The sequence below is a fragment of the Carlito syrichta genome, unplaced genomic scaffold, assembly GCF_000164805.1.
Source record: "Carlito syrichta isolate Samal-C Ts95f unplaced genomic scaffold, Tarsius_syrichta-2.0.1 Scaffold311566, whole genome shotgun sequence".
Taxonomy (NCBI): Eukaryota; Metazoa; Chordata; class Mammalia; order Primates; family Tarsiidae; genus Carlito; species Carlito syrichta.
The window spans coordinates 221660-242847 of NW_007255662.1; the positions used below are offsets into that span (position 1 = coordinate 221660).

General features: G+C 32.8%; 1 protein-coding gene across 1 annotated transcript in view; it reads left to right on the forward strand.

Annotated features, from left to right (window-relative positions):
• The window catches only part of TMEM232 (transmembrane protein 232), a 217104-nt gene that overhangs the window by 79342 nt on the left and 116574 nt on the right, over window positions 1-21188 (forward strand). The window contains exon 10 of the mRNA XM_021717952.1: window positions 8596-8837. Coding sequence (XP_021573627.1) covers window positions 8596-8837 — 242 coding nt within the window. The remainder of the gene's footprint in view (window positions 1-8595; window positions 8838-21188) is intronic.

Genomic DNA, 21188 nt, shown 5'->3' on the forward strand with positions numbered 1-21188 from the left:
ATAATATACATATCGTTATAGCATATAATACATAATTCAGGGATATTTATATCTTGCCATTTTTCAGATCTAATTTCTCTCAATAATGTTTGATATATTTTTAGCTGTTTGATAGATCTATGCTACTGTAAAATATAAATTATACACATATATGTATAATTTGCATTGCTTTATATAAACATAATTCACTTTTTGTTGACCTTCTATCTACCAATCTTGCCCAATTATTTTTCTAATTTGAAGCTTATTTTTGTACATAAAAACTCATGTTTTAGCCAGGCTCAGTGGCTCAGCCTGTAATCCCAGCACTTTGGGAGGCTGAGGCGAGTGGATTGCCTGCGCCCGCGGGTTCGAGACCCGCCTGGGCAACTTGGCGAGACCTCATCTCTACAATCAGTCAAAAATTAGCCGGGCGTGGTCGCGCGCGCCTGTCGTTCCAGCTACTTGGAAGGCTGAGGCGGAAGGATCGCCGGAGCCCGGCAGGTCGAGGCTGCGGTGACCGGGAGCGGCCACTGCACTGCAGTCTGGGTGACAGAGTGAGACTCCAACTCAAAAAAAAAAAATGTTTTCTGCTACCTTATGCCTTTCATTCATTTTCTTGCCTTATTTCACTGATTAGTCTTTTCAGGAGGAAACTGAATACAAGCAATTATACTGGATATTCTTAGGTTTCACTTGAATCTCATAAGGAAGAACTTTTAACATTTCCAAATTAATTTTTCCAAGAAATATGTCTTATAAATTAAAGTTTAATTTTTCCAAATGTAGCAAGGTGATTAATTATGAATAGATAATAGAGTTTTACTTTGATTCTTTCTCTATTTCTTTAATATTTGATATTAGTTTTATTATTGTCTTTGTAATTCACTTGCATTTAATAGGCTGTTCTTTTTTCTAAAATCATTGAACTTTATTCTTTGTCATTGATTTGCAATATTTTTCTTTCCTAATATATGATTTTTAAACTATTAATTTCCCACTACACACAATTTTAGTGATATCTTAAGAAGTTTGATAAGTAGAATTTTAATTAGCATTCAGTTCAAAAGATTTTGTAATTTCTGTTTCTCCTATTTAAATCATGGGTTACCCGTATATTTATAGCTTAATGTCTGCATAAATTGATATTTTGTTGTTGTGTTTATATTATTTGATTTCTGGTTCAGTTTGTTGTAATCAATGGTCATATCTCATCATTGTGAAATATTTTTCTTTATAAAGAGTCTACCTTTTTATTATGAATATCACCATACCAGCTTTCTTTTGATTAGGGTTCTTTGGATTAGTGTTTGTATGGTGTATCTATTTTTAGGTTTTTATTTCAAGCTCCCTGAATCCTCATGTATGCATCTCTTAGCAGAAACAGTATTTTTTTAACTTGAAAATTACTAATTTTAAAGTAAGGCACTTATTTTATTTACATTCTGTCACTACAGTATATTTGTGTTCATCTCTACATTTTAAAATTTACTATCATATGTACTACCTATTTCTTGTTCTTTTTTAAAGAAAATTATTTTTTTTGTGGACTTAAAAAAAATCATACCATTCTTCCCTACCCTTTTTATTTGTTTGGTAGTTATACATTCTTTTACTGGTTACCTCAGATTATACAAAATTAATTTTTGAATTATTCAAGTCAAGTATAGAGTAACTATATTTTTCTGGACCATAAAATGGTCTTATAATATTTTAACTCAATTTGTTCTTTCTTATACAGTATTTCGGTAGAGCCTTTTATTGTGTATATGATTATCTGGATGTGTTTATGTGTGCATGTATGTGTGTTTATATATGACAGTATGTTATTATTGTTTTATACAATCAATAATCTTCAGTCTTGCCCACATATTTACACATTTATTTCCTTACTCTTCCTTCTTCAATCTATGAACTTTGATATGGGATTTTTTTTTCTTCTCAAAGAAAACTCCTTTGTAGCCTTTTAGTGAGCATCTGCTGGTGTTGAATTCTGTCCGTTCTACTTTGCAAAGTTTTTTATTCAATTAATGTGGAAGAATGGTTTCATTAGCTAAGAATAGTATCTTGGCATAGAGGAGACATAAATTTAAGTGTCTAATCAATTTCTCTGTATATTCTTCTTTTAGACAGGGTTTTTTCTTGCATCAATTTTATGACTTTGATCATAAAAATTTATTTTCAGTTTATTATTACATGGTATATTTCTAATGTCAAATGGAGTATTAACATGTCCACACTAGGTCTTAGGAGTAATAATGTCTAAACTAACTCCCTTAAATTCTCCACAAATCATTCAAAAGACTACGATGATTAGTACCTGTGATCTCGGGGTTTTTTTTTTTCTGTCTTCCTTGTACTTATAACTCTGTTCTCTTTCTCCTATGTGATCTTCTGATTTTCCTGAATTCCACAGTTAAAACTCCTTCTCTTCCATGCCTAATCATACTGAATAAAAGAATATACATATTTAAAAATTTGAAAGCTGCTTTTTATAGGGAGTTAATACTGGAAATTTAGATCAAATTAGACCCAATGCCACATATGCAAATAAGACTAACCGAAATGATTTTCAAAATAATGTTGACCAGTCACAGTGGCTCACGCCTGTAATCCCAGCACTTTGGAAAGAGGATCACTTGAGGCCATGAGTTCCAAAATAATGTTGGCACTTGCTCCATAGGGTAAAATACTTTAGAAAATATTTTAATTTATTAAAATTATATTTTCTTATATTATAATAGAATATTTTCATATAAGTGAAATTAAGCAAATTTTAACAGGTGTGCTTAATTTTACAGTAAAGTATGAGCATGATAAACTTGAAGGTTTTTTCTTTTTCTTTCTTTTTTTTGGCACTATCATGGCATCACTTATTTACAATAATGCAACTCTAAAAGTTCGTTATATATTTCCAAATGTCATTATATTTCCTTAATAACTTGCTGATTCCCAAATTCCATTGAACCACCTTATATTCTTTTTCTGTGGCATCTCTTTGGATAACAAGTTCTATGGTATAAACTAGTTAGAAGTTTTCTTTTTTAAGTGTTTAAAAACCCAGTGTTTGGATGCTTGCTCACTACTCCATGAGAATAGGAAACGTATTTTAAAAACACTTATATAGTGAAGGCTTGTGCCTCAGTCACTTTTATCTATAATATGCATTCCACTCTTATTATAGCTATTGCAAATGACTATATTCATAGAACAACCTGTGTTCCTTCTCCTCTTTCCTAATTCTTTACTTCTAAAACGTGTCTTTATGTAACAGTTTTATTACCTACACAGAGTATAACATAAACTACTGTATAAGGAGAGTTATTTTATAATTAATGATTATACTGGAATGTTTATGGAATTACATATTTTCTTTTTTATGCTTTAATAGTAAATGTGCAATTTATATGATAAACTTCTGAATTTAATAAATAAAAAATTTCTATTTAATACCTCAATTTATTTACAGCACTGGTAGATTAATTACTAACTACATTATCTACTCTCATATTTTGTTTGTTTTTAAACCCATAATGACATTCTGTTATCTATAATTCTTGTTATATTTGTTCATAAAATTTGATGCTTAGTGGAATTGGGAGGAGAGGTGAAGTATTTAATAAGCATATTTGAAAGGAAAAACAATCCTGAATTGATCTCTAAACATGAGCCCTTCATGTGACAAAATCAATATAAATCCAACCGTTGCCTGAATATTTGGGAAAGAAATCAAAAACTACCATATACTCACAGTGGCATAATAAACAAATGTTAATTGATGTGCTCTGTTTAAATTACTTCCAGGGGACTTGCAATGAGCAAGGATTTCCTGTATAGGCAATTCAGCAGCATATGTTGGCATATCTGGGAAAAGTCATCATCTATAAGTGTTTTCTGCCATCTGGTATATGACCTAAAATATCAAAAGGAAATATGTACAGCTAGAATGAATATGTGACTTTATTTAGAGTACCTTTGATCCATCAGGTAAAGCACTGTGTGTTTAACATCTTATGGTGAGATCGTTACAATAAAATGTGTTTTTATTCTTAATGATATTTCCATAGCCTTAATGTACTCTGTAAAACAGCAAAAATAGAACAAACAACAGTATTAGTTTCTATTCTCAGTGCCTATTTCTCTCCTCCTTCATATGTAGCTTTGCTTTTGACGTAAATGGAAACTCTGAGCATGAAAAGTGAGATGTATTTTTTAGACAAGTATAGTCCCTTAAATACTTAACAATAGAATCACTGTAACGGATACATAGTTTTTAGAGAACAAAATGGAATATTTTATATGTTATATAACAAAATATAATATTAGTCTACGTAACAAAATAATAAACAAATAATATTTGTAGTGCCTTTATAATACACCAGGCACGACATTAAGAATCTTATGTATATTAACTTATTTAACCACCCCCCTGCACTTCTACCACCATCATCATCCACACAGATTAAATATCTGTTTAAAAAGGGTAAAATAAGGGACTAGTGGTTGGTGCACAGTGAGTAAGCGGAATGCAAAGGCCATTTCCACCAGGTTGTGACCTTTCTAAAATTAAATATAAACAAGGAACTAACATTAATTGAAGAATTTCTGTGTACTAGACACTGTGCTAGAAAATGTTGCATTTTTTTGTTTAATCATTCCCATAACCTTGTGAAGGGGAGTACTATTATCATTCTACTTTAGGGATTAGTAACATGCTCAGAGAGATTAAGCAATTTATGCAAGATCACACAACTAGCAACAGAGAAAATGGTTATTCCTATTTAGTTCCTTCCTTAGCTATGATATCAGTCTTTTTTGAACCTTAATTTGCTTACAAAGGTAGGGCCTGAGACTCTATATTGATCATATGCTCCTAGGTAATGGCAGTAATTATGGTCTAAAGACTACAATTTTAGTGGCAAAAAATTGCTCATGCTGTTCTTTGTGAGATTTTATAATTTCTGTAGAAAATAATCTTTTGAAACTACCAATGAATCACTTAAACTTTGAAGTATAAAGAAAAAACAAGACAAATGTTTTAATCTCTGAAATTACTTAAAGAAAGGTGGGGCCGTCTTGAAAAACAGAGACAAAGAATGAGAAAAGGGGAAAGAAATTGCTGCAAACTATCCTGCAATTGTTCAACCGTCTATTTCTTTCTTGCTTTTTATCTTGTCAAGAGTAGTGTGAGTTTGCTCAAATGTTGGTATATTTGTTACACTTCCCTAATTACTGATGGAAAATTCAGAATTACGGTGAGATTTTTCTTTTGTATTTCTACTACATCCTAATTTTTAAGGGAATTTCCTCTTGGGCTGATTTATCTGTCTTCTTCCTGCCAACCTGCATTAATGCTGGTTTTTACCATCTTCTTGCGTGAGCATCTGTCCCTGCCTGTGGTTAGAATATATATGTGAGAGAAATATTCTTCAGTAATACCACTTTTCTAATTTTAATACTAACTCAGTAAAATTAATGTAGCTATTCAAAAAATAGCCATTTGTTTCTTAATATAAAAAAGTCAAGGTTCAATAATGCAGTAATAAAAGAAACCCTGAATTTTTATAACCTTCATAGGCATCACTAAAAAGTAGAAACACATGATTAAAATATAAATGGATACATAATGGTTGAAGATGGAGTTTGAAGCAATGTTCATTGCCAGGCTAACCAGTAGTAAATTTATATATTTGGAATCTACTGTAAAGATGTTCAATAATATTTTGTGTTAGTCTACCCTAAAGAAGTACAGACTCATATGTATGCATAGATGACATCTAAGTTTCTGAATTTTATAACTTATTAAAATGACTTTGCGAGAAAAAGGAGGATGGCTATAGGATCATACAAGACAACTGCAGAAGTATAATAATGATCTTATTAGATAAATTTGCTGATATAAGTACAAGTAACGATGTAACCAAATTGTTTTTGGCATGGCAAAGGCTAAGTTGTGGGTTGGTGGTGCAAGTTACTGCAAAAGCCAAAGCAGTAGTGCTCTGTCCTACGGAAGCCCTAATATGTACTGATGTCTGTTGAGCTTCTCACTATCTGCCAGACGGTTAACCCTCATGAAACTAAAAGGTAGTTATTATCCCCATATCACAAATGAAAAGCAAGACAATACAAAACTAAACACAAAGCAGGCCTGAAGAGGTTAACTACAATTTCCCAAGTTTGCATTTTTAAGTAATAAGTGGTAGAGCCATTTCAGATCTTTCAAACAGCAGAGCTCTTAGTCCTTCCTGGCTAGTTCCTCAAGAAAACAAGCAAACAAAACCTTTTATGGAAAAGAAAAATATGCATTTTACTGAGATTTGAGAATACATTTCTATGTCAAAGGACTTGGACATCAGCAAAGGAAGGAAATTGACTTGGATTTCAAACAAGGGAACCATAGTGAAAGATGTGAGAATACCTATATTTTGCTGAGAGAGTTGGCATCTGGGTCTACATCCTCTCCGTCGAATAAAGCAAGGAGTAGTCAAATGAGATATAATGAAAGATTTTATAATATAGGTTAATGTTGTCTTTGATAACAATGTATTTTACCAGAAATTAAGTCATGAGAAGTCAAAATTTTTGTTGGTTCATTTGTTTACACATTTTGTCACTCAACAGTTTCTTAGTAATTGAAGAGCTCATTATCTTATATTTGTACAATACTGTACTATATGTTGCTATTGATTTTGAAGTATGTTTTTAAATTAAAAATTAAACCAGGAGAGGTAAGCAGAATAAACATTACAAGCATAGGTTTACTATTTTTCAGATGAAGCTATAGATTTTGCGATACTAAATATATGTCCTCGAAGTCATAACAGCTACTAAGTATAAGAGATAGTTTAACTTTTGGTTCAAGCTGAAAACTCTTTCCATGGTTTCTACCTAGTTAATGAAAAAAATGCTCAACCCAACCGAAAATGGTATAAACTTAATTGATAGTGATCCAAACATACAGAGGTAATTAAAATAAAAGATATTTTAAAATTGGTTATATTTGAATGAGACTACTGATAAAATTGTAATAAGAAAAACATTTCTGCAATAGTAAAAAAGAAAAAGAAGGGGCTCTGTTTTTTGCTGGTATCATTATTTTTAACATTTTATTTTTTTAATTGAGAAAATTATATATATTTGTTGTGTACAACATGGTGTTTGGAAGTGTGTGTGTGTGTGTGTGTGTGTGTGTGTAACACACTGTGAAATGGCTAAGTTAAGCTAATTAACACATGCATTACTTCACATGATTATCCTTTTTGTTGTGAGAACACTTAAAATATACTCTACTGGTATTTTTCAAGGATATAAAATATTTGGATTATCCATAGTCACCATGTTATACATTAAATCACTTGAACTTCTTTCTCCTACCTAAAATTTTGTATCTTTTGACCAGTGTTTCCCTTTCCTCCCATTCCTCAACCCCTGGTAAACACCATTATGCTCTATTTCCATTAGATCAACTTTTTAGACTCCACATATATGAGAGATCACATGGCATTTGTCTTTCTGTGCCTGACTCATTTCACTTTATTCATCTTTGGTATTTTTCTCATTGCTTTAACCCTTTTCTCCTTATCTTTATCAAAAGATTATATTCATTTTTTTCACTATGTTGTGTCTAAGTAATGCAATAATTGATTTTCAACATTTACTTAGTTGATCCAAGTCTGATTTGGGAATCCTTAAGAGATTAAGTTAGACGTTCATATACAGAAAAAACATTTTTTATTTTTATATTTTCTACCACAGAATTGATAGGAATCAAAAATAACCCTGAGTGACTGGCAATGAACTGCATGAAGATGGACAATATTCAATACAAAATGTAAAACTTAAATAAAGAGAGGGAGCATCCAATTTATTTACAAGAAAAAAAGTTCCTAGTATGAACATATTGTAGATATTTTAAAAAATTGTAACATATGCCATTTTACTTATATTTTCATTTATTATTACTGATTCTATCCAAGGAAAATATGCCTTTGGCCATTTCAAAAGAAGTAATTAAAAATCATTCATGGACAATATTAAATAAAATAGCATGTAACAAAAAATAGCTCTTTCCTGAATAAAGATTGGTTAAATATTGTGGACTTTTGCATCTTTTTTAGTTTTTGGTATTAGAACATATTCAATTTAATCTACAACTAAATCCTAAAATATCTTCAATTTAAGCTAAATATAAAGTTCTTATCTGTTTTTCATTTTAACATTTTTGTTCTATAGAAATGTTCTATTGATATCAAGAAAAGTTTAATTATGCATAGAAAAATGAAAATCTGATTTAATAAAGATACATTACTTCAACTAATTGCTTAATTTCTTATGCAGCAAGTGTACCAAATTTAAGATGAAAAATAAAATATAATTAAATCTTCAAAATTTCAAAACGATGCATTAATGATTGTTTTTTCACTGAAAATTGTTATGATTTGTAAAATATTTTAGGAATCTGAATTATTTTCTTATAAAAATTATCTTTATTTAGCAGAAAGACTGCAACATCAGTCAAAGAAAATAAATTTGCAGTTTATTTTTTATTTAAAAAATGCATCATTTTTTTCTTTCACTTAATCACATTTTAATTGGTTCTTTTTTCTTTTTCAACAGGCTGAGTTAAATGTCCCAACAGATCCTTTCACTAGGTATAATGCAAAAATTTCATCAAATGTAGAGGAAGAAGTTTTTGCCAAATATATAGGGTGGAGGATTTCCAACACACTTGCCAAATTGTTTTTCCCGCCCATTGATGCCCTTCCTTTGAAGAAACCATCAATAAAATGGGATCAAAGAAAACATCTGAATAAAAAGCCAGAATCTATGAAAAAGAGAGTTCTACATTTTACTGTAAGGTATAGTGAAACACTATTTGTCCTATTATTCTAATACATTGCATTTTAAAAATCACACAAATTAAAAGTAATCGTTTTCCATGTTATTTAACTTGGTTTTTCTTCTTTACTTCATGTCTTGGCTTCACCACTATGTTGGTATTCTCATTGTGCCAGGTCTTCTCCTTCCAGATACTGTTTCCTCATGTTTAGAATAGATATTATTATAGAATACAAGTAAGTATTAACACAGTTTAGTGTAGCAAATATTTATTTAAAATATAAACTATATTATTTAATATTCAAAATTTTAAGACTATATTCATTTTATGTGTGTGTATACATTCATATATGTAAATATTTGATATGTATTTAATGTCTCTAAGTTAGAGTCGTAAACATAGTAAGCAATTATTTCAATAAGTGGTAGTTATGAGGGTAATTATTAAATTTTATGTTTCAACTCTTCATTAATATACTCAAGCTTATATCTAAGGAATTCAAGAAATCTTGGACTTAGGAAAAATTTATTTAAGTGAATAATTTCAAGTTTATTTATCATTTTTTCTATGGTAGATTTTTTTCAGATTCTTAGGATTCCTATTAACATTTTAACATGCTTAGATATTTTTTACACTGTCATTCTTTTGACAGATTGTTTAAAATTGGTGAAAAGTTACTCTGTTGATATACAAGGCCCTGTTTTACATTTGAGATCTTTCAACAAAGCTTTAATCAAAACAGAACCTTTTAAAAAAATTTTTATTTTAAAGATGTGGGGTACAATTCAGGGTTAGATATACAAATGTTCATTATGCAGGTACCCTTGTTGATAAGGTGTGCACCCCGCAGGCAGAATCCCATTACTGCCAACCCTGACCCCCTCACCATTCCCCCAGCAGTTTCCCACTGCTGCCAATCCTTTTCTTACAGTATTTCAATAATTGTTCAAGGTTCACTTGAGTGAGAACACGTGATACTCAGTTCTTTGTTTCTGTGATAAATCACTCAGTATGATAGACTCTAAGTCTATCCAAGTTGCTGTGAAGTTCATAATTTTGTCCATCTTTTTGACTGCATAATATTCCATTGTGTATATGTACCACTTTTCTTTTATCTGTCCTTTTTCAATGGGCAGCACAGTTGATTCCATGTTTTTGCTATTGTGAGCAATGCTGCGATAAACATACGTGTGCAGGTATCTTTTTTATGATTTGAGTTCCTCCAGGTATATTCCCATAGACAGAAATTTTTTATTTGCTGTTTAATCCAAGCCATTGAAAGTATATATGTTAAGTTTTTTCTATTAATTTTGAGAAATTCACAATGAAATCAGCTTTCTTTATGTTTTTAATAATTAATTTTTTAATATTTTGTTGTTCTGTTGAGAAATTTTTTCTTGGTAGACTTTGATAGCTAGATTTTACTTTGATTTTGATTTTTCCATTCCTGATTTCTCTTGGTTGGTTGTACCTGCTATGTTTTGTCTTATGCATTGCATTTGATTGGCTTTGCCTTTGTGTCTTTTTACAATCTCATCTAAGAGTCTTTTGCTCCTGGCTTGGAGGAATTTATAAGCCAGTGAATAAACTTAGTTTGTCTAAATAGTCACTGATATTGTATCAATACATACAAATCTAACTGTAAATTTTGTTCTCATTACAGAAAATAGACTTTTTAAAGTATTTATCTTTATATATTTTTCATTTGATTAAAGTATTATTGGGTGTCTTACATACCTGCTAAATATTTGAAAATAGATTATATTTGTCTCTACAAATGATAATTTAAATAGAGTATAATTCTTGATTAAAAGTTACTTATCCTTTGTAACTATTACGATAGCATATTAGTATGCTTGCAAATCTGGCATATAGTGTAATTTTTTTTCTTTTTTTTTCTTTTTTTCTTTTTTATTTTTTTTTTGAGTTGGAGTCTCACTCTGTCGCCCAGACTGGAGTGCAGTGGCCGCTCCCGGCCCCCGCAGCCTCGACCTGCTGGGCTCCGGTGATCCTTCCGCCTCAGCCTTCCGAGTAGCCAGAATTACAGGCATGCGCTACCATGCCCGGCTGATTTTTTTATTTATTGTAGAGATGAGGTCTTGCTGCCCAGGCGGGTCTCGAACCCGCGGGCTCAGGCAATCCGCTCACCTCAGCCTCCCAAAGGCGCGGGATTACAGGCTGAGCCACCGAGCCCGGCCTTCTTTTTTTAAATAGCATCTCTGTCCCCACCTTATTTTAAAAGAAAGCTTACAGATGTTCTCTCTGTCATGCTTTTTCATGAGAAATGTTTTAGAATTTTATACATTAAAGGTATCAAGTAAGAGCCTCCGTTTATTACTGACACTTATTTGTCTGGTTTATCCCCATCTCTCCCTGTCCTGGATAATAACATCAGTAATTGCTTTTGTATCTTTACAGGTCTATACAATGTAAACATAAGAAGTTATATGTATTTTAAAAATATTTTCTTTGTCTCCTTCATTGTTAATATAAATTAATTTTGACTCCAAATGTTGCTTCTCTCAGGTTGCCTCTTAAATATATTTAAAGCTATTGCTTTCTGTAGGTTAATTTTGCACCCTACCATCTTAGTAAATTCACATATTGAGTTCGAGTTTTCTTTTTATTTCTGGTGGAGATTTTATTATTTATGTATTTTAAAGATATGGGAGTTTGAGGTTTGTATATTAACAATTATATCAAGTACAGATAGTTTATTTTCTTTTCCCTGATTTCTATACTTTTACTTTCTTTCTCTTATGTATTTCACTGTATGGCCAGTAAAATACTAATTAATAATTGTGAATGTGGTTATATTTTTCCCATTGTTATAAAAAATTCTTCTGATGTTTCCCAGTTAATCATGATGCTGGATTTAGAACTGGGAAGTGTATATTTTCTCTAGTTCATTGAATATTTTATAAAAAATTATACTATCTATAAAAAACTCTCTTTATATTTAAGGACACATAGACTGAAAGTGAAAGGATGGAAAAAGATATTTCATGCAAAGAGTAATCAAAAGAGGGAAGGAGCAGCTATACTCGGGCAAAAACAACAACAACAACAAAAAAAACCACTAAGCCAAAAACTGTTACAAAAGGCAAGGAAATCTTTACATAATTATAAAGTATCCATCCACCAGAAAGATACAGTAATTACATATGCACCCAGCATAAGAGCACCTAAATATATACATCAAATACTAACAGAATTGAAAGGAGAAATAGACAGCAATACAATAATAGTAGGAGACTTCAGTACCTCAATTCAATAATAAATAGAACAACCAGATAGAACATTAACAAGTAAACATTGAACTTGAACAACACTATAGATCAATGAACCGAACAGACATAATGAACATTATATTCAACAGCAGCAGAATATATACATTCTTTTCAGGTGCCATGAAACTTTTTCCAAAATGCATTATGTGTTAAGTCACAAACAAGTCTCGACAAATCCAAAAAGATTGAAGTCATATCATGTTTCCTTTCAAACCACAATTGAACAAAACAATAACAGAACAAAAACAAAATTTCACAAATATGTAGAAATTAAACAACACACCTTTGAGCAACCACAAGTCAAAGATCAAACATAAAAGAAAATGAGAAAATACCTTGAGGCAGATGAAAATGAAATCATAGCATACTAAAACTTATGAATACAACAAAAGCAGTACTAAGAGGGACATTTATTGTAATACATACATTAAAAAGAAGGCAAATATCAAAAAAATTAACTTTACACCTCAAGGAGCTAGGGGGACAAAAAAAACTATGCCCACGATTAGTGAAGTAAGGAAATAACAAGATTTGCATATAGATAAAGAAAACAGAGAATACAAATCAACAAAACAGAGTTTATATTTTTGAAAATAAAATAATTGACAAGATATTTGGTATACTAAGAAAAAGAAAGAAGACTAAAATAAAGCAGAAATAAATGGAGAGACATTAAATTTGATGCCAAAGAAATATAAGGATCATTAGAGAAAGTTATGAACAATTACATGGTAATAAATTGGATAACCTTGAAGTGAATACATATTTAGAAGCATACAACTTACCAAGATTAAAACATGAAGAAATACACAAGCTAAATAGACATAAATAATGTGGAAATTGAATTAGTAATTGAAAACCAACAAAGAAAAACCCTGGACCAGATGGCTTCACTGGTGAATTCTATAAAACATTTGAAGAATTAATGCCTATTATTCTTAGACTCTTCCAAAAATTGAAGAGTAGGAAAAACTTCCAAACTTGTTTTAAGTCAACATTACTGTATTAATAAAGCCAGGCAAAGATAACGTGAGAAAACAAAACTATAGGCCAATAACATTAATAAATATAGATGCACAATTTTCAAGAAAATTCTAGCAAGCAGAATCCAGCAGCATATTGAAAGAATCATACATCATGACCAAGTAGGTTTTATTCCTGGTGACTACAAAACTAATTAATCAAATGGTCATCTCAATAGGTGCAGAAAATACATTTGACAATATTTAACATCATTTCATTATAAAATTGTCAGTAAATTCAGAAATAAAAAGAATATACCTTAACATAATAAAGGCCATATATGAAAAGTCTACAGCTAACATCATACTCAATGGTGAAAAACTGATAGCTTTTCTTATAATATCAGAAAGGTGACAAAGATTTCATTCTTGCCATTTCTATTCAGCATAGTGTGAGAAGTCCTAACCAGAGTAATTGGGAAAGAAAAGAAAAGAAAAGAAAAGCCATCTGTATCAAAAAGTAAAAAGTTCTTGCACTGATAAAGGACTTTGGCAAAGTCTCATGGTATAAAATCAATGTGCAAAAGACAGCCATATTTTTATGCACCAACAACAAACAGGCAGAAAACTAAATAAAAACAATCCCATTCACAATAGAAAAAAGGAAAAGAAATACCTCGGCATTTTCCTGACCAGAGAAGTGAAAGACGTTTACAACAAAACTACAAAACACTGCTCAAAGAAATCAAATAACACACAAGCAAATGGAAGAATATTCCATGCTGATGAGTTGGAAGAATTGACATTAAGATGTCCATCTTACCAAAAGTAAGCTACAGATTCAGCATAATACCCATTAAATTACCATTATCATTCTTCTCAGACCAGGAAACTAAATACAGAAATTCCTATGAAAGCAAAAACGATCACGAATAACCAAAACAATCCTCAGCAAAAGAAACAAAGCAGAAGATATCACACTCCCAGACTTTAAACTCTACTATAAGGCTAGATTAATCAAAACAGCATAGCACTGATACAAGAACAGACACATAGACCAACGGAACAGGCCAAAGATTTCAGAAGCAAAACTTCAATTTCTTAACCAACTTTTCTTTGACAAAGCCTCCACCAACAACCTGGAGAGAGGAAAACCCATTCAGTAAACGGCACTGGAAAAATTGGCTGAGCATCTGCAGAAGAACGAAACAGGATCCCTATCTATCACCATACATAAAAATTAACTCCAAATAGATCAAAGATCTAAATGTAAAACATCAAGCTATAAGACTCTTAGAAAACACAGTAAACACCCTTATAGAAATTGGCATAGGCAACCAATTCCTGATTAAAAACCCATGCCATAAGAGTAAGATAGACAAGTGGGACCTCTTCAAACTGAAAACCTTCTGCAAAGCAAAAGAAACTATCAAAAGAGTAAGGAGGTAGCCCACAGAATGGGAAAAAATATTTGCCAACTGTATATCTGACAAAGGCCTCACATCCCGGATCTACAAGAATCTCAAATGTGCCCAAAGGAGAAAAAAAAACAGCCCATTGAAAAATGGGCAAAAGACATGAATAAGCACTTCTCAAAAGAAGCCAGCCAACAGACACATGAAAAAAATGCTCAACTTCACTAATCATCAGAGAAATGCGAATAAAAATCACATTGAGATACCACTTAACTAGTAAGAATGGCCATTATTAATAAAACAAAAAACAACAAATGTTGATGAGGTTGGAGAGAAAGGGGATTGTTTTTATACTGTCGGTGGGTGTGCAAACTAATTCAACCTCTATCAAAAACAGTGTGGCGATTTCTTTTTTTAAATTTTAATATTTTAAGGATGTGGTGTACAGTTCAGAGTTAGGAACACAAATGTTCATTATGCAGGTAACCTTGCTGTTGAGGTGTGCCCCTCCCTCCCCTGGCAGTTTCCCTCAACTGCCAATCCCACACTCCCTACCCTGGCAGCTTCCCACTACTGCCAATATCTTTCTTATAGTATTTTGATAATTGTTCAAGCTCTGCTTATGAGTGAGAACATGTGGTACACTGCTCTTTGTTTCTATGATAGATCACTGAGCATGATAGACTCTAAATCCATCCAAGTTGCTGTGAAGTCCATATGATTGTCCTTCTTTATGACTGCATAATATTCCATTGATATATATACCACATTTTGTCTTTTATCCAGTCCAGCTTTGATGGGCAGCATGGTTGGTTCCTTGTTTTTGCTATTGTGAATAGAGCTGCAACAAACAATGTGTGTGTAGGTATCTTTATGGCAGAATGACTTGAGTTCCTCCAGATATATTCCCAATAGGGAGATTGCTGGGTCATTTAGAAGGTCAATTTCCAGTTCTTTCAGAAATTGCCACACTGTCTTCCAAAGATGTTGCACTAGTTTGCATTCCCACCAACAGTGCAGAAGCATTCCCTTTTCTCCACATCCTCTCTAGCATCTGTTGTTGTTTGTTTTATTAATGATGGCCACTCTTATTGGGTTAGGTCGTATCTCAGTGTTTTTTGATTTGCATTTCCCTGATGATGAGTGAGGTTGAGCACTTTTTCATGTGTCTGTTGGCTGTCTGTATATCTTCTTTTGATAGGTGTCTATTCTAAAAGAATGAGAGATGGACCTTCCATACAACTTAGAAATCCCCTTTCTGTGCATGTACCCAGAGGAACTCAAATCATTCTGCAAAAGAGAAACCTGCCCACATATGTTTATTGTAGCAGTATCACAATTGCAAAAACGTGGAACCAACTGTGCTGTCCATTGAAACTGGACTGGATAAAGAAAATGTGGTACATATATATGATGGAATATTACACAGTCATAAAGAAGGACAAAATTGTGAACTTCACAGAAATTTGGATGAATTTGGAGTCTATCATACTTAGTGATCTATTACAGAAAGAAAGAACTGAGCACCACATGTTCTCACTCAATAAATGGACCCTGAACACCTATCATAATATTACAAAAAAGGGATTGGCAGTAGCAGGACACCACTAGGGGAGGGGGAAAGAGCACATAACATCAATAAAGGTGCCTGATCCTTATCCAGGCAAAATCAGGTCCAATAGGAGGCCCAAAATTTCACCTGTACCTAAACTACTTATGTACCCAATCCTGACTTGTACTTCACAATTTTTAAAAAATGTAAAAAGTAAAATTGCTTTTATTTCAGGTGATTTGAGCCTATATAAATAACCCTAAAGACTCCACCAAAAAGACTGTTTAATAAATAAATAAATAAATACACTGCTTAATTAATTAATTAATTAATTAAGTCAATAAAATTACAAGATATAAAATCAACAGCTGGGCTCAGTGGCTCAGCCTGTAATCCCGCGCCTTTGGGAGACTGAGGTGAGTGGATTGCCTGAGCCCGCGGGTTCGAGACCCGCCTGGGCAACTTGGGGAGACCTCATCTCTACAATAAATCAAAAAAAAATTAACTGGGCATGGTAGTGCATGCCTGTAATTCTGGCTACTTGGAAGGCTGAAGCAGAAGGATCACCGGAGTCCAGCAGATCGAGGCTGCGGTGGCCAGGAGCGGCCACTGCACTCCAGTCTGGGTGACAGAGTGAGACTCCAACTCAAAAAAAAAAAAAAAAAAAAAATCAACAAATAAAGTTAATTACATTTCCATCATTAACAGTGAACTATTCTGAAAGGGAAAGTAAGAAAATAGTCAAATTTACAGTATAGCCAAAACAATAAAATATTTAGAAATAAACTTAACATATAAAAGACTTCTATATTTAAACCTACAAAACACTGCTGAAAGAAATTAAAGAGTATGCAGTCAAATCAAAGGCATTCTGTTTTCATGCACTGGAAGACTTATTATTGTTTAAAATGTCCATATTACCCAAAATGAGTTCCAGGTTCTATGCAAAGTCCTAATGGCACTTTTAAAGAAATAGAAATAACAATTGTAAAATTCATTTGGAAACACAAGAGATTATAAATGGCCAAATCAACCTTAGAAGGAAGAATTAAAGTATAAGCATCACACTTTGTGATTTTAATGTTTACTGTAGAAAAGTTACAGTAATAAAAACAGTGTGGTATTGGCATAAAGGTAGACATATAGACTAATAGGATAGAATAGACAGCCCAGAATAAATTTACACACATATGGTCAATTGACCTTTGACAAGAGAACCAATAATACAAATAGGAAAATAACAGTCCCTTCCATATATGTTATTGGGAAAACCGGGCAATCCACATACAAAATCATGGAACAGTACCCTCATCTTGCACCATACACAAAAATTAGCTCAAAATGAATTAAAGATTTGAATGTAAGAAATGTAACTGTAAAAGTTCCAGAAGGTAACATAGGGAGAAAACGTCTTGGCAATGGTCTTTGCAATGATTTCTTGCACAGGCAACAAAAATGAAAATGAACAAAGAGGACTACATCAGACTAAAAATCTTCTAAACAAAAAAAATAAACAATCAATAAAGTCAAATGGCATTCTATAGAATGAGAGAATATATTTGTAAATCATATATAAGATAGGGGATTATTTCCAAAATATATAGCAAGCATCTAAAGTTAATAGAACCCCCCAAAAAACTCTCCATAAAATAGATTAAAAATTTGAATAGACATTTTTCCAAAGAAGACATATAAGTGACAATAGATATATGAAAAAATGTTCCACGTCACTACTCTTCAGGTATTTTGTGAGATTGAAGTTCCTTGGAGGATAAGAGACAAGATGAGAGAGGCCACATGGAAGAGTATCAATGGCAGAGATGGCAGCTCACAGCAAGGCTCTAGACAGTCTATGAGACTACCTTTGATCTTATAGTCTATCGCAGCTGAATGCAGATTTTGGGGACTTGGTCAAAAATTTGTTGCTGATTCTGATCTGCATAAGGGTATTTCCTATGTTTTCTTCTAGGATTTTTATAGTTTGAAGTTTTAATTTAGTTCTTTGATCTATTTGGGGTTGACTTTTGTATATGGTGATAGGTAGAAGTCCAGTTTTATTCTTCTGTATGTAGTTAGCCAGTTTTCTCAGCACCATTTGCTAAATATGGTCTCCTTTCCCCAGTGGTTGTTATTGATGGTTTTGTCTAAGATGACTTGGTTGGAACACTGAATTTTTGCTTCTGGAATGAATTTCTGTCCTGTTCCATTGGTCTATGTGCCTATTTCTGTACCAATACCAGGCAGTTTGGTTACTGTTGACTTGTAATAAAATTTAAAGTCCAAAAATGTGATACCTCTCACTTTGTCAAGGACTGTTTTGGCTATCTTTTTTGTTTCCATGTGAATTTCTGCATTGTTGTTTCCAGGCCTGAGAAGAATGATGTTGGTAATTCGATGGGTATCGCATTGAATTTGTAGATTGCATTAGATATGATGGACATCTTGACAATATTGATTCTTACAATCCAAGAGCATGGAATATTTTTCTATTTATTTGGTCATCCTTGATTTCTTTGGGTAGTGTTTTGTAGTTCTCATTGTAAAGATCTTTCACTTCTCTGATTAGGTGGATGCCAAGATATTTCTTTCTTTTTTGTATGGCTATTGTGAATAGGATTGTGCTTTTTATTTGGTTCTCTCCCTGCTTGTTGCTGGTGTATAGAAATGCAGCTGTCTTTTGCACATTGATTTTGGAATTCAAGGCTTTATCAAAGTCAGTTATCAGTGCAAAGAGACTTTTGACAGACTCCATAGAATTTTCTAAGTATAAATCACATAGAGGAATAGCTTAACTTCCTTTTTTCCTAATTGGATACTAGGATTCCCAGCACTATGTTAACAGGTGGAGTCAGAGTGGGCATCCTTGTGTTGTTCCCATTCCTAGGGGGATTGCTTCCAACTTCTGTCCATTGAGCAAAATCTTGGCTATGGGCTTATCAAAGATGGTTCTTATTGTTTTGAGGAATATTACTTCTATGCCTGGGTGCTCAAGGTTTTTTATCAAGAAGGGATACTGGATTTTGTCAAATGCTTTTCCCATATCTAATGATATAATCACGTGGTTCTTGGTTTTACAACTGTTAATGTGCTGAATTACATTTATGATCTTGTGAATGTTTAACCAGCCCTGCATCCCAGGAATGAAGCCCACCTGGTTATGGTGGATGATCCTTGAGGTGTGTTGTTGGACTCAATTTCCTAGAGTCCTGTTGAGAATATTTTCATAAAGGAGATTGACCTGTAATTTTCTTTCCTTGTTGGATCTTTGCAAGATTTGGGCATAAGTATGTTAATGTCATAAAATGAGTTGGAGAGAATGCCATCATTCTTGATTGCCTGGAATACTGTCAGTGAGTTTGGTATTCATTCCTCCTTGTAGATCTTGTAGAATTCAGCTGGGTAGCCATCTGGTCTGGGGCTTTTTTTTTTTTTTTTTTTTTTTTTTAGTGGGGAGATGTTTTTATGACTGAACACATTTCCTGGATTGTTATTGTACTGTTTAGAGTTTCAATTATTTCTTGTTTCAACCTAGGGAGTTTGTATGAAGTCAAAAAGTCCTCCATTTCCTTTAGATTTCTTAGTTTATTTGCATACAGCTTTTTATAGTAATCTCTGATAACCTTTTGAATTTCTTCAGGGTCTGTTGCTGTATCACCTTGTGTATTTCTAATTGTGTTCATTTGAACTTTCTCTTTTTTTAGTCAATCTGTCCATGGGTCTGTCATTCCTATTTGTTCTTTCAAAGAGTCAGCTTTTTGTCTCGTTGATCCTTTCTATGATATTTTTGTCTTCTAAGTCCTGCAATTGCGACTTTATTTTGGTGATTGGGACTCTTCTGCTGAGGTTCGAATTTAAATTATATTTCCTTTACAACTTCTTTAGGTGTGACGTTAGGCTGTTTATTTATGATCTTTCTGTTTTCTTGATGTGTGTGTGCAATGTTATATATTTTCCTCTCAACACTGATTTCTTGGCAACCTATAAATTCTGATAAGCTGTGTCTTGTGTTTCATTTGTTTCCAGTAATCTTTTTATTTCTGTGTTGACCCAGAAGTTGTTCAGTAGCATATTTAGTGCTCATGACTTTGTGTGTTTTGTGGGGATCTTATTGATGGTGTTGTTTATTTTTATTCCACTGTAATCTGAGCAAAATGCATGGCATTATTTTTATCTTTTGAAATTTTTTCACACTTGATTTTTGTCTGAGAATATGATCAGTCTTGGAGTATGTTCTATGTGCTGACAAATAAAATATATGCTCTGTAGTCTGTTGGGTGGAGTGCTCTGTACATGTCTGTTAAATCCGTTTGCTCAAGTGTTGAGTTACGGTTCTGGATCTCCTTGTTGGTTTTTTGCCTTATCATCAATCTAGAGCAGTTATTTAGGATTCCAAGTATGAGTGTGAGAGTCAGTGTCCTCTCTGAGTTTACCTACTAATTGTTTTGTAAAAATGGTGCCCCTGTGTTAAATGCATATAAGATGGACATTTCTTGCTAATTGGGTCTTTTATCATTATGTAGTGTCCTTCCATGTCCTTTTTAGCTTTTGATGGTTTGAGATCTGCTTTGTCTGATATCAAAATAGCTACTCCTGATTTCTTTGTTTTCCATTTGCTTGTAAGACTGTTTTCCAGCCTCACCTTTGAACCTGTGGGTATCCTTTTAGTGAGATGAGTATCCTGAAGGCAGAAAACTGTTGGATCATGTTTTTGTTTTTTTTTTATCCAGTATACTACTCTTTGTCTCTTCAGTGGTGCATTTAGTCCATTCACATTCAAAAAGGTAAAATATGAGAGTTTATCCCTGTTATAGGGTTCTTAGGGGAATGCTTTGTCACCTTTTCTAACTTTACATTTATATGTGTGTGTTTTCATTTTTGTGAGTGCTCTGTATTCTATGCTGACTTGTGCTTGCCTGTACTTTGGGCATTACCAGTTTCTCCTTCCTCCTCCTCCTCCTCTCCTTCCACCTCCTCCTCCTCCTCCTTCTTCTCCTCCTCCTTCTTCTTCTCCTTCTCCTTCTCTTTCTCCTTCTCCTTCTTCTTCTACTTCTCGTTCTCTTTCTCCTTCTCCTTCTCCTTCTCCTTCTCTCTTTAACACCTTCTTAAGTGTCTCCTGAAGGGCTGGTCTGAAGGCAGCATATTCTTTTGGGG